This window comes from Diceros bicornis, chromosome 19 (assembly GCF_020826845.1).
Source record: "Diceros bicornis minor isolate mBicDic1 chromosome 19, mDicBic1.mat.cur, whole genome shotgun sequence".
NCBI classification, from domain to species: domain Eukaryota; kingdom Metazoa; phylum Chordata; class Mammalia; order Perissodactyla; family Rhinocerotidae; genus Diceros; species Diceros bicornis.
This window is the reverse complement of record NC_080758.1, coordinates 24,599,621-24,613,696: the sequence shown is the minus strand read 5'-3', so window position 1 is coordinate 24,613,696 and position 14,076 is coordinate 24,599,621. Positions and strand designations below refer to the sequence as shown.

General features: G+C 38.6%; 1 protein-coding gene across 3 annotated transcripts in view; it reads right to left on the bottom strand.

The window, feature by feature from the left end:
- TRPC4AP (transient receptor potential cation channel subfamily C member 4 associated protein) overlaps positions 1–14,076 on the bottom strand; it is a 78,604-nt gene that overhangs the window by 31,020 nt on the left and 33,508 nt on the right. For all 3 annotated transcript variants that reach the window (XM_058562835.1, XM_058562836.1, XM_058562837.1), the window contains exons 5-7: positions 12,322–12,377; positions 9,172–9,300; positions 4,000–4,207 (exon numbers count right to left, since the gene is read on the bottom strand). In XM_058562835.1, coding sequence (XP_058418818.1) covers positions 4,000–4,207; positions 9,172–9,300; positions 12,322–12,377 — 393 coding nt within the window. The remainder of the gene's footprint in view (positions 1–3,999; positions 4,208–9,171; positions 9,301–12,321; positions 12,378–14,076) is intronic.

The following is a 14,076-nucleotide window of genomic DNA, read 5'->3' as shown; positions in this document are numbered from 1 at the left end:
GAATAAACTTTCTACTGTATATCTCCTGTTCCTTTTGTACTTTCTGAATTTTTAAAAAACCTTAGATATGTATTACCTTTCCCAAAAATAATAGAGTTTGGATTCTACATGAAAATCTTCACAAAGCTGGATTTTTACTTGCCCACCTCTTTTCTCCAGGGTAGATAGCTCCAGTTTCTTTAACTGTTCCTCACAGGACAGTTCCTAAGATCTAGTCTTCCCACCCTGCACACTTAACACAGACCTTCAGATGTGACCTGCCCAGCATTCAAGGTTCTGGGACTCTGACACTCACCCCCAAGATTCCTGAGCTTTTGTGAGTCACTCATCTCTTGAAAAGTTGATCAAAGCTATGGACTCTCTCCCCTCAAAAAATCACTGGCCCAATTACACTCATCAACTTACATACGATCTCAGGGAAGTGGCACCCCAGCATCACATAATCTTTGTAATTCTCACAGCCTTATCAGTAGCTATTGCACACTGTTAAATGTTAGTTCAACACTAGTTGACAACTTGTGAGAATTTCCGCAAAAGCAGACCTCTTCTCTCCTCCTCCTCCTATTAAAACATCAGTATTGCCAAAATATTCCTGTAAATTTTCCTCTCACAGTTTAGGCCCTGCTTTCCAGCTCTCTGAGATGATTCTGAATTTCATCCTAGCTCCCATGTTGCATAAATCAGCCCCTCTCAGCTCAGTATCTCCTATAAACTGATAATTATCTGGCCTGTGGCTTCATCTACATGTCTGACTAAAATCCTGAATGATTCTTCCCCCAAGATAGAACCATTTGTTCCCATCTGAATCGACAGAAAGGACAACTGGTAGTTCTGAGAATCCTAAAAGGGCTCTAACATTTTTATTATCTGAGCTCCAGGAAGATAGTATAAATCATTATTTCACTGGACAAGAAAACTAGTTCACAGCCACAGTTTATTAAAAACAAAACATTTTGGCAACATCCTACACACTTCGGCTTTCCACACTGTTATGGACTGAATTGCATCCCTCCCACCCCCAACTCATCTGTTGAAGCCCTAATCCACAATATGACTGTATTTGAAGACAGGGCCTTTAGGGAGGTAATTAAATGAGATCATAAGAGTGGGACCAATAGGACTAGTGTCCTTATATAAGAGGAAGAGATCTCTCTCCTCTCTCTCTCTCTCTCTCTCTCTCTCTCTCTCTCTCTGTCTCTCTCTCTCTCTGTGTGCATGCACAGAGGAAAGGCCATATGAGGACACAGTGAGAAGGCAGCTGTCTGCAAACCAGGAAGAGGGGCATCACCAGACACCAATACTGATGGTACTTTACCCTGGACTTCCAGACTCCAAAACTGTGAGAAAATGAATTTCAATTGTTTAACCCACCCAGTCTGTGGTATCTTGTTACGGCAGCCTGAGATGACTATTACACATACCTCTATTTACAAGTTTTCAGTACTGGAGTTCAATTAAATAAAGACAATATTGAGGACTAAGATCTTTCTCATCTACTCATAATTTAATTATGTTCACCTAGACCCTCCCAGGGTATTTGACTGGACAAAAATGTGTGTGTGGTGTGGCGGGGCAGGGAGACAGGAATTAGTTTGGAGAGTCCAGAAGGGTCAGACTGTACAACATCATGTGCCTATTCAATAAAGCTTCAACCCAAGCTACAAGCAAATATCACACGTAGATTATCTCACGGGTTAGCCACACCAGTATCAAAGTGAACCCAGACATTTTATAAAGACTTTCCTTTTTTAATCCCCCAAATAAAAGAAAACTGGGCTTGGGGTTAACTCTCAGTTAATTAAAAGAAAACAGCTGAGGGGGCTGGTCCAGTGGCACAGTGGTTAAGTGCGCATGCTTCACTTTGGCAGCCCAAGGTTCTTGGGTTCAGATCCCGGGTGTGGACCTACACACCGCTCATCAAGCCATGCCGTGGTGGCATCCCATTCCCAAAATAGAGGAAGATTGGTACAGATGTTAGCTCAGAGACAATCTTCCTCAAGCCAAAAAAAGAGGAAGATTGGCAAGAGATGTTAGCTCAGGGCCAATTTCCCTTACCAAAAGAAAAGAAAAGAAAAAAACCAACTGACTAGAATACTTCATTCCCCAAGAATGATGGGTAATGCTGGTTGTACTTAAAGCAGCTTACAAACAGGTACGTGAAAGTAATCGATACTAACAGGAAATAATCTGCCAGATCAGATTCCTTACATGGAAAACTAAAAGATGAAAGTAACTGAGTGCCTCAGCACAAACAGGTAACCAATACTGAACCTTTATGACCCTCAGTTTCCTAAGCTGTGCAATGGGGATTCTAATCTCTACTTCATAGGGCTGCTTGAAGGATTAAATAAAATCACTTCTAGGTAAAGCAGTTAGCTCAATGTTCACCACATAGCAGGAGCTTAACAAATGTGAGCTTTTGTCAGTGTATATGTGTGTGTGTGTTTAAATCAGCTTTGAGGTATAATTTAGTTATAATAAAATTCACATGTTTTTAAGAATGTGTGTTTTATAATTTACTAAAATCAGTACTCCTCAAAAGTCATAAGAAAGGAGGAGGGGGAAAGAAAAGCCTACACAGACCAAGGAAGGCCTTGGATCTATGGACTCAGGAAGAAAAACAAGCCTGGAGGGAGAACCACTAACCTGGGGTCCATCGAGTTCACATACTTCTGTTTTTACATATGACTAAAACATGTAAAATCATATTCCCTAATAACCTACAAATACACTTATGACCATCTGGCGTTCATAACTAAAACTAGAAAGTTAACAGTTAATGGAGGAATCATATTCAGTATTTAGAAGGGAGGCTGCTGTGTAGCACTCAGCAATTCTGCAGAGCTATGCCTGGGAAGGCACACATCCAGTCAACTGAACTTTAGAAACAAAGTATTGTTTTTGAAGCATCATCAGGGCTGCCATAGGAATGGTCATGGCTTTCTACTGCTGCTTTTTAATGATAAATTTTTACTATTTCACCTTGTTTATTTGGTCAACTCTAAGGTACACACTGATACGTTTTTGTAGCCTGTTAATGTTCAAGAACTAGTTTTTAAGATACATAAATGTTTTAGTTCAAATATGGATCATCTATACTCTTACAACCAAAATAGATATATGCCCAATTTCCCCCAAATCTGCTTAGGCTGGGATACTTTATCAATAGAAAAGAGTCCTTTTGCTACCAAAAAGCATAAGGTGGGGTAGATGGGTTAGAATAGCATTTTCTTACTTAAATAATTAATATACTCACATGGTTCTAAAAATCAAACAATATATAAAATAATACACTAAGAAGGCCCACTTCCACTGTTGTCATCTGCCCAGTTTCCAGCCACCTCCTAACAGGTAACCACTTTAGGTTTCTTGTGTATGCTTTCACTTTCTTTATGCATACCATCTATGAGCAAACAAATACATTTGGTTTTACTCCTCTCTCCCTGACTTAATACAGAAAGTATCATACTATACACACAGTTCTGCATTTCCCTTTTTACCATTAATATACCTTGTAGATTTTTCTATAGCAGTACATAGAGATCTTCTTCCTTCTTTTTTCTTAAAAGCTATACAATTTTCCATTATATAAATATTCTATAAATTAGTCTCTCATCGATGACCATTTAGGTTGTTCGCAGTCTTTTGCTATTACAATGTTGCAATGAATAACCTTGAATATACATCATATCCTATATATCTATAGGACTAAAGCCTAGAAGAGGCTTAGTGGATTAAAAGGCATACATATTGGTGATTCTGATAAACAATGGTTCTTAACTTTTTTGAGGTTCTGGACTCACTCAAAATCTGATGAAGGCTATGGACTTGGCCCCTCAAAATAATGAAGAGATACACACACACAAATTTTACATACTTTAAGTAGACCCTAGCAGCCCTCACATGAATTAATATCTAGAGATATTGAAAGAGCTAGATGATTTAGGAAGTGGCCTCAGAGTGATAATTTCAAAATTCTGAGAACTTAAGAGATTTTACCTTGGTTGATTTCAGCTGCAGAAGGCCCCAAGCTCAAGCTCTTCTTCTGTTGAGCATTTTTGGCAAGAAGTGTGTGCTTGTCATCATTCCCTGTATCCATTTCTGAAATGGTGACAGCCAGAATCCGGCAGAAATTAGCAAGCTGCTGCTGATCAAAATTGGATACTAAGGAACTCAGATTGGGGACTTCATCTAGTCGGATCATTTCCTACAGAAGACACAAATAAAACAATCCCCATGCTCAGTTCATTCAAGATTGGATGTGCCCCTCTTGCATTCCCCTAAGAATGGGGCTTGATAGCTAGACTACTCAGGTTCAAATCTTGGCTTTGCAAACTGCAGCTGTGCAAACTTAGTAAGTTATGGAACCTTTCTAAGTCTTTGCTCAACTGTCAAATGGGACTAACCTACCTCTTAGGATTGGTCTGAGGATTAAATCCTTTGAGCACCATTGTTCTTATTCTATACCTTTGCTCACTGGCTCATTTTGCCTATTAAAAAAAAAAAGAAATGCCTACCACTCAAGTTTTATCAATCATAAATTGCCATTCTTGCTTACAGATGTTTTAAGAAATAAAATATTTCAAATATAGCTGCAGGCCCTTGTGTATCCCTACCCAGCTGCATTCCCTTCTCTCTCTCCAGAGGTAACCAGTATTTTGAACTCTGTGTGTTTATTATTTCTATGCATGTTTTTAAACTTACGAATATTTCCATAAAAATATATGGTATTATTCTACATGCACAGTGTGAATGATTAAATTATACCTTACTTTTCAGTCAACACTGAGATTTAACTACACTGATACAAGTAGCTCTAGTTCATTCATTTTTCACTGTTTTACTCCACAATTTATTTAATCATTCTCTTTTTTGTATATTTTTAGGAAGATTACAATTTTTCACTATTAAACAATGTTGCAATAAACATTCCTATAGGTATCTCCTTGTGCACATGCAGGTGTAACCAATTATCTAGAGTAAATGATAGCAACCATTCTTGCCTTTTTCTTGACTTTAACAGAAATATTTCCAAAGTTTCAACATTAAGTTTGATGTTTGTTGTAAGTTTTAACACATATCCTATACCAAGTAAAACAATTTTCCTTCTATTCCTAACTTCTATCATCAATGAGTGTTGAATTTTATGAAATGCTTTTTGTTATTTGGTTATATTCTCATTTTTTTCTTCCTAAAAATCTGCAAATGTTGTGCATTACACAAGCTTATCTCCTTTTGAAAGATCCTTATATTCCTCACATAATACCTGCTATCTTTCATCCCACTAATTTACTTAACTTCGACTGTATTGAGTATTTCTCTATCACTGTACATATCACATGATATGTGATATCATATAAACTAACACACATGATAAACTAACATTGCCTCGAGGGAGGGGTGTGTCTTATCTTCTCTCCAGAGCCTCAATGCATAGGACCTGGTAGCGAGAGTGTCAGTAAATGTGTACAGAACAAGCGAATGATTCCTAGAAGCCCTCATGAATCCCACTCCTATTTCCGGTAATGGAGGACAGGAGTTTGCCATGGAGGGGGTATTTGGAAGTAGCTTCTTCCACTTTTACATTCCCCTTCCCCAGCACACAACAAATGTTAGCTATTGTTACTGGAAACTGTGGCTTTCAGTTCAGCAGTTCCTCTAGCCCTGTCTAACTTAGTGTATGGGTCACAAACCAGGGCCCACCACCCTCCTAGCCCACTTCTTTGTGTTATATTTTAATTTCTATTAAATATGTGATACATACAACATATGTTAGAAAGCATAACAAAGTGAACAGCTGTGCATGCCTTTCCTCTCACATCTCCCAGCCTCTCTGCCAGAGGCAACCACTATCCTGAATTTTGTTTATTATTGCTTTGCCATTAAACAAAAAGTTTTATATGTATGATTTGAGTTTGCTTGAGTTTTATAAAAATGATATACAACAGTCTTCTGCAACTGACTTCTATCAATAATTTCTATGATTCAGCTATGTTGTTGCCTATAGCAACAATTCATTCATTTCCACTACTTTATAATATTCCTTTGTGCGACTAATTTATCTATTCTCCTGTTGATGGATTGTAGACTTGGTTTAGGTTTTTTGCTCTGAAACAATAATGCTACAAACGTTCTTATGCGTTTCTTTTTTTTAAAGATTTATTTCTTTATTTTTTCCCCCCAAAGCCCCAGTAGATAGTTGTAAGTCATAGCCGCACATCCTTCTAGTTGCTGCATGTGGGATGCGGCCTCAGCATGGCCGGAGAAGCGGTGCGTGGGTGCGCGCCCGGGATCCGAGCCCGGGCCGCCAGCAGCGGAGCGCGCGCACTTAACCGTTAAGCCACGGGGCCGGCCCTCTTATGCGTTTCTTGATGCACGTGTGCAGAAGTTTTTCTGGGACAGTGTCTTCTAAACTGTTCTGACAGTGTCCAAGAATAAGAAATAAATTTTCTATCACAACCCAGTAACCACACATAGGTGCATGTATAAATAAGTGTATAAATATAAAACAAAAACTTAGTCAGACAATACCCTTCACACGATACACTTTGATCTCTTCTATTTAGGTGGCAGGCCCACTGAAATGATTGCAAATCTCTTGGCTTCTATTTAGTGTTTTCATTTCTAAGAATCACTGTTATGGGATTAAGCTTCCCCATGAGTTTGCCTGGGCATAGGTTACAGGTGACCCAGGCCACAATACTGATGCCTCGGCCCTCAGGGCAGTGCTTCCCTAGGTGGTGGGTCACAGGGTACGCACACGTTCAACTAGGAAAAAAAAAAGATAAATGTATTCTGCTGAAATAAAAAGGTGTCAGCAGTATTTAAGTGCTTCCAATGATATACATTCTCACTAACATTTGTGCGCTCTCCCTTTTTACATGGTCTTGATGTACATTTCCCTGATTATCAATGAAGTTAAGTATCTTTTATATTTATGGACCAGTTGTTTCTCTTCTGTGAAATGCTTGCTCATATCCTTGCCCATTTTTCTACTGGGCTATTTCTCTTTTTCTTGCTGATACATAAGAACTCTTGATAAATTCTGAATACAATCCCTTGTTAATTGTATGGGTTGCAAATATCTTTTCCCAGTTTGTGACTTGGGTTTCTACTTTCTTTATGGATTCATCCCCCTTTCAAACTGCACCACAGTACCCATAACATTTAGCAGAACTCATCACTATCTTTGGCAACACAGAAAGGAATGAGAGAGGGAGAGAGCATGAGGGACAAGCAGGAAAAGTTATGAAGGAGCAATCCTAGACTCAGACTGACAGAGAATCTGGAGTTTCCACCCTGGAAGCCCCCTCTCACACACTGGCTGGAACATAACAATTATTTGAAAAATAACAAAGCCTTTTTTATCAGAGGGCACAAAGGGTGTGTCTGGGACCTGCACACATCTCCAATGTGCTCCTACAGACAATGGGCCACTTGTGCATCTTGTGCTTGGGCGATGCCTAGGGAAAGTGCAACAGAAAGGCAGAAACAAAAGCTGGGGTCACCAGAATGCACATGGGTATCCTTTTCCCCACACCAGCAACTCTAAGAGGCTGCTCCTGCCTCCTCAGTAGTAAGAGGAAGAAATCTGCCAAGCAGCAACCAACATGGAGGCGTGGGACAAGGACTGGGGAAGTAAGCTCCAGCTATTAACAAGCATTACACTAAAAACCTAATAGAGTGATTCTCTAACAGAGGTCTCTGGATGTGTTTTTTTTGGGGTGAGTTCTCAATGATAAATTTTTAAAGATTTTTTTTTTTTTTAAGATTTTATTTATTTATTTTCCCCCCAAAGCCCCAGTAGATAGTTGTATGTCATAGCTGCACATCCTTCTAGTTGCTGTATGTGGGACGCGGCCTCAGCACGGCCGGAGAAGTGGTGCGTCGGTGCACGCCCGGGATCCGAACCCGGGCCGCCAGCAGCGGAGCGCGCGCACTTAACTGCTAAGCCATGGGGCCGGCCCTCGATGATAAATTTTTAATTTACTGTTTTCATTTTAATCAAAGTTGTTTTGTTTTTTTTTTTAAAGCATATTCTGGATCTTCTGAATGTCCATCTTATGACCAAGTGGCAGGATTTCAGTGCTCACATTTGTGTCTCCTATGTTGGTGTCAATTAAACTTTAACTGCTGAAGACTAATGAGAAAAAATAGAAGTAAACTAACTAAGTGAAAGTCAAACATCACCAGCAAGGGGAACATATCCTAACGAATGAAGGTTTCACAGCAGTTTAAACATAGGAAAGTGAGAGGAGAATGGAGTCATCACACAACATAGAGCAGTATAGGTATGCTAAAAAGATCCTGTGTCATAATAATGAGTGAGGGGCAATTTGATTTTGGCAAAGTAACATTAGCCGTCACAGTAAATTCACAAAGTCAATCTGAACTTTTGAGTTTTATAATTGGTTTGATTTCAATTTACATATTTGTTTAGGCTTTAAAGTCATTTAAGACCGATTAGTATAAGGAGTATAACTTAGTTTTATACTTGAATAAATTCAAGTTACACAAAAAACATAATTTAAATTAAAACTAGAAGTATGGAAGAATTTTTCTTTTTTTTGTGTGAGGAGGATTAGCCCTGAGCTAACATCTGATGCCAATCCTCCTCTTTTTGCTCAGGAAGATTGGCCCTGGGCTAATACCCGTGCCCACCTTCCTCTACTTTATATGGGACACTGCCACAGCATGGCTTGACAAGCAGTGCGTCAGTCTGCACCTGGGATCCAAACCTGTGAACCCTGGGCCGCCGAAGCAGAGTGCACGAATTTAACCACTATGCCACTGGGCCGGCCCCGGAAGAATTTTTGTTTCAAAAGAACTCTGTACATTATTCAGGTTTGAGAATAATTTTCTGAGACATCCTCCTCCATCTGGTCATCCATCTGCTGGAGGACACAGCTCACTCTTCTTTTTTTTGGTGAGGAAGATTAGCCACGAGCTAACATCCGTTGCCAATCTTCCTCTTTTTGCTTGAGGAAGAGTGGCCCTGAGCCAACATCTGCACCAATCTTTCTCCACTTTGCATGTGGGACACCACCACAGCATGGCTTGATGAGCGGTGCATAGGTCTGCAGCCGCGATCTGAACCTGCAAACCCCAGGCCGCCGAAGTGGAGCATGTGAACTTAACCACTACACCATTGGGCTGGCCCCCATAGCTCACCTTTTTAACACCCAAAATATCTTCAATAAGGGTTGCTGTTTGTAAGAATGTCTTCTTACTGGTCATCAGTGTAAACAGGAAAATCACAAAGTCATTCTTCTCTGCCAAACGCTTTGTAACTCCTTCCGTCTATCACAAGGGAGAAGGAGAGAAAAGGCAGAATAGGTTATGACCACAAAACAAAATATGAAGAGCAAGATATCCATTCCAGACACTGGAAAAGCAATTCCACACTACATCAGGAATTCTTGGCTGAGGGCTTAAATCCCTAAAACCATATACAAAACACTGTGTGGGGAATGCATTTTTTCTGCGGAGGGGGTTTTTTCACGATATTCATCATAGGTTCTTGACCTACTATCTGCCTAGTATCTAAATCAGGAGCTACAAACTAGCATCCAGTAGGCCAAGTTCTATTTGACCAGCAGTACCCTTTATATTTTGAATTTAAACGTCTTTAGGCAGGACATGCTTACTCCAGGTTAGTCGCAATTTGCACAAGTCCCCACTCTAAAACAGACAACTTCAAACATTTCTTGTTTTCTGCCTGATCCCTTGAGGCACTGGTGTTTTCAACTCTAAAAGCCCTAGGTTCTCCATTGAACCTGGAATTAAGCCAGATCAGTAGAGTTGGACTACATCATCCTATGTTTTTTATATTTTGTTTCTTCTTCTTCTTCTTCTTCACTGAACCTATTTTACTAGAATAGCAATGATTAACATTAGGTGTCATTATTAACAAACAGTCTCATAAAACTAATGACTATATGGAAGTTGCCAATAATGGAGTCACTACATCATACATAATCTTTCTTTATATAACGACAATTCCTTGCTGGCCTTAGCTGCCAGAAAAATTATGCATTACCTGAACAATCAGTTTATTTTTATCTTACAGGTCTGCCTGTGCCTATCTGTGCCACTAGCTACATGTGGCTATTGAGCACTTGAAACCAGTCCCAACGGAGATGAGCTCTAAAAACCACACTGGATTTTGAAAGCTTAGTACAAAAAAAGAATGTAAATGTCTCATTAATAATTACTTATATTGTTTACGTGCTGTAATAACATTCTTGATATACAGTAGTCCCCCCTTATCCTTGGGGGATACATTCCAAGACCCCCAATGGATGACTGAAACTGCAGATAGTACTGAACTCTATATATACGTCTTTTCCTATACATTCATACCTACGATCAAGTTTAATTTATAAATTAGGCACGGTAAGAGAATAACAATAACTAATAATAAAATACAGCAATTATAACAATATACTGTAATAAAAGTTACCATAGATCTTAGCAACCTCAGCATACCATTCTTTTTCTTTTCGTGATTTATTTTTTTATTTTTTATTTTTTTTCTCCCCAAAGCCCCAGTAGATAGTTGTACGTCATAGCTGCGCATCCTTCTAGTTGCTGTACGTGGGACGCGGCCTCAGCATGGCCAGAGAAGCGGTGCCTCGGTGCGCACCTGGGATCCGAACCCAGGCCACCAGCAGCGGAGCACGTGCACTTAACTGCTAAGCCACGGGGCCGGCCCATCTTTTCATTATTAAATTGAAAACTTTCACGTTTTCACTTAAAAGAAGCACTTTATGACTTCTCTTTGGCATATCTGAATTGCCAGCATCACTACCCTTGCACTTGGGGGCTGTTATTAAGCAAAATAAGAGTTACTTGAACACAAGCACTGTGATACTGCGACAGTCTATCTGATAACTGAGAGGGCTACCAAGTGACTAATGGGTGGGGAGCATATACAGCATATACAAAGGGATGATTCTACGTCCTAGGCAGGACAGAGCGAGATGGTGCACAATTTAAAACTTATGAATTATTTATTTCTGGAATTTTCCATTAATATTTTCAGACCAGAGTTGACCATGGATAACTTGCAGGAAAGTGAAACAACAATAAGGGGGGACTAACTGTACTGTTTTAAATAAAATATATTATTAAAATTAACTTCACCTATTTCTTCCTACTTCTTTTCTTACTTTCTAAAAGTAAGGAAAATTTCTAAAAGTGAGGAAATATTTTTCAAAATAACCTAAGTGGCTGGTATTATATTTCTATTGCACGGCACTCTTACAGATGCTGAACTAAGTGTTGAAACATATTTCCCTATTTGTGTTGGTTGCTAGAAAGCTTAAAGCCAAATCTGTGCCCTATCCATAGTACAGACGATTTTATGGTCAGCCCAATTCCTGGATGTATGTTATGCCCTCACTTTGTTTTATCCTTTTCTATCTTACCTACTTCTATATTTATGATCTTGGTAGACTTTACATACTCCTACAAGATGCCTGAAATATTTTTTTGAATGAGGCAAGAAATGAAATGCAATTAAATTTTCCTTTGCATATTCACAGCATACAGGTTTCACTTCTACAACAGCATTTGTTTTATTCTGCTGTATTATGATTCACTGTTTACAGTTTACCACATAAGTTCCTAAAAGACAGGTATTGTGTCTTACAAAAACTAACATTTGTGTATTGCTTTACAAAGTGCTTTCACATCTATCATCTCATTTAGTCTCACAACAACACTATGATGTTAGTGTGATTACTAACTGCACTCTACTGATAAGAAACTAAAGCGCAGGGAGGTGAATTAACAAGCACTAAGACAAGAGCCAGAACCCAAAATCAAGTCCTAGCACTAAGTGTTACACTCGTTTCCTTCCTACCAAACTGCTTCTTTTATTCACCATTCTTTCTCACTTTGTAGTCAACCTAGTAGAGTGTCCTACTCAATATATGGATGGGGCTTCGGTTTTTGTTTTGTTTTCTAACAAGGAAAATTAAGGAATAGGTATAATGAGGTTAAAAGGAATCTTAAAGGTCACAGACACTTTTCCAATGCTTGTAACCATCTGACAATTGTTCAGTCTCTGCTTGCACACCTTCAGGGCTAAAGGAGTTCAGGACCTGCTGAAGCAGCCATGGCTCTTAACAATTACTATAAAATTGCCACACCAGAATTTCTACCTGTTGGTCCTGGTTCTCAGCACACATAAAATAAATTCAATTCCCCAATGTCTGAAGATAGCTCTCATGTTTACCACCCCCACTCAAATCTTCCCTTCTCAAGCACAGCAGATGTGGTGCAGTCAAACGGGGCCCCAATGGTAGGGGTACTTACACAGACACAGGTATTATACAAGATGCTCAAACAGTCCTTGGACATTTCATCGCTTACTGAAAGTAAAAGGAATAATTGGTTATTTTTCTCAATGAAATGGTAGTATAACAGAATTAAAATTTCTGAACATAAGAACTGCTCTTCATAATCCCCTCCAAGATGATTCTTTTCCTTTTAGCATACCTCCGTCTAGTCTTTGTTTACCAAAGATTTTCACAGTACCCATCAGAACCTACAAACCAATTTGTATACTGCTTTTTGGTTTGATATAGTAGCCATTTTCTTTATAATGTTCCATAGTCTTCATAATTTCAACCTGTTGTGGTATCATCACTTAATAAGCCATGTTCCCTTTGTAACTTTCTTAGAATATATCCAGGGTTTTTGTTTTAATTTTTTTTGGCTATTTAAGTAGACTAAAAATACACAACTTAACATACATGTCTGTAGCCTTTTTGTGTTTGTGTTGAATTGGTTACTCAAGATACATTTCCAAAAGCAGAACTACTAGAATCCAAAGTATAAGCATCTTGATTGCTCGTTATAAATTTCCATTGAAAGTTCTACTAGCAGCAAACAAGGGTATCATTTTTACTACAGACTCATTGAGTGTTTTTTTGTTTTGTTTTTTGTTATTTGTGTTAGGGAAATGGCTTTTAATGCCTGACCTACTCACTCCAATAAAGAACTAGCTACTTTTCTGTGAGCAGGAACAGAACAGCACCACAAAAAGGAAACTAAATTTTCATAACCTAAAAACTAGGAGATGATAAAACTGAATATGAACCATGGACAAAGTGTTTTGTTTGGCATTACTTTTAAAAACTGTTTCCATTCACTCCTCTGCTGCCACAAACTCTTAAAATGTTAGGTCTCCCTCCGAGACCCCAATGGGCAGCTGTGCCAAGCCAGCCTGACCAGAAGGATTATCTGATATAATCTTAAGACAATGCACATGTCCTGTATCCCTCATCACTACCTTTCAACCTATTGGGGCTTTTTGGTTTTTTTATTTCATGACTTCAGCGCAGGTTGGAACACTAGATCAGTATATCTCAGTATTTCTAGACCTTTCATTTTCAAAGGGAATTAGAATTCATTCATTCATCAAATATTTATTCAGCACCTAGTCCAGAGCAGATACACCAGATATAGTGGTTAGCAAAAAAAAAGACAAAGTCTCAGCCCTCATGGAACTTATAAATCTAGTGGGAGGAAGAGAGAATAAACAAGCACACCAACAGGTAATTACAAGATGCTACTTGCTAAGTGGGTAGATAGAGAACATGAAGAACCAATTTAGACAGAGTGCAAAGCTGAGACATCAAAGATGAATACAAATCCTTTTAACCACTTGTACACATACAAATGAGGCCTTATATAGTATGTCATATTGATGTTAGTGGGAAAAATTTTTTTTAATTAAAAAAATATATATGTGATGTTTGCAGAAGGGCATTAATCAAATGTTAATTTAAGTGACCTCTGGTTTTTGATGTCAAAGTAAAGTGTACTTACTCTTTTTTTAAATTAAATATTGAACACCTAAAAATAGTATTTGCAGTATGTGTAAGTTATAAAAAAGAATAATAGAATAATACCCATATACCCACCACCCAGCTTAAGAAATAATGTGCTACCAAAATACTATGACTTTTTACCATATATACTCTCGTAATGACTGAAACTTTTTACAGAGAGCATGTATCACCTTTATAACAACAACAAAAAAATCGCTTTTTTAAAAAATAAACA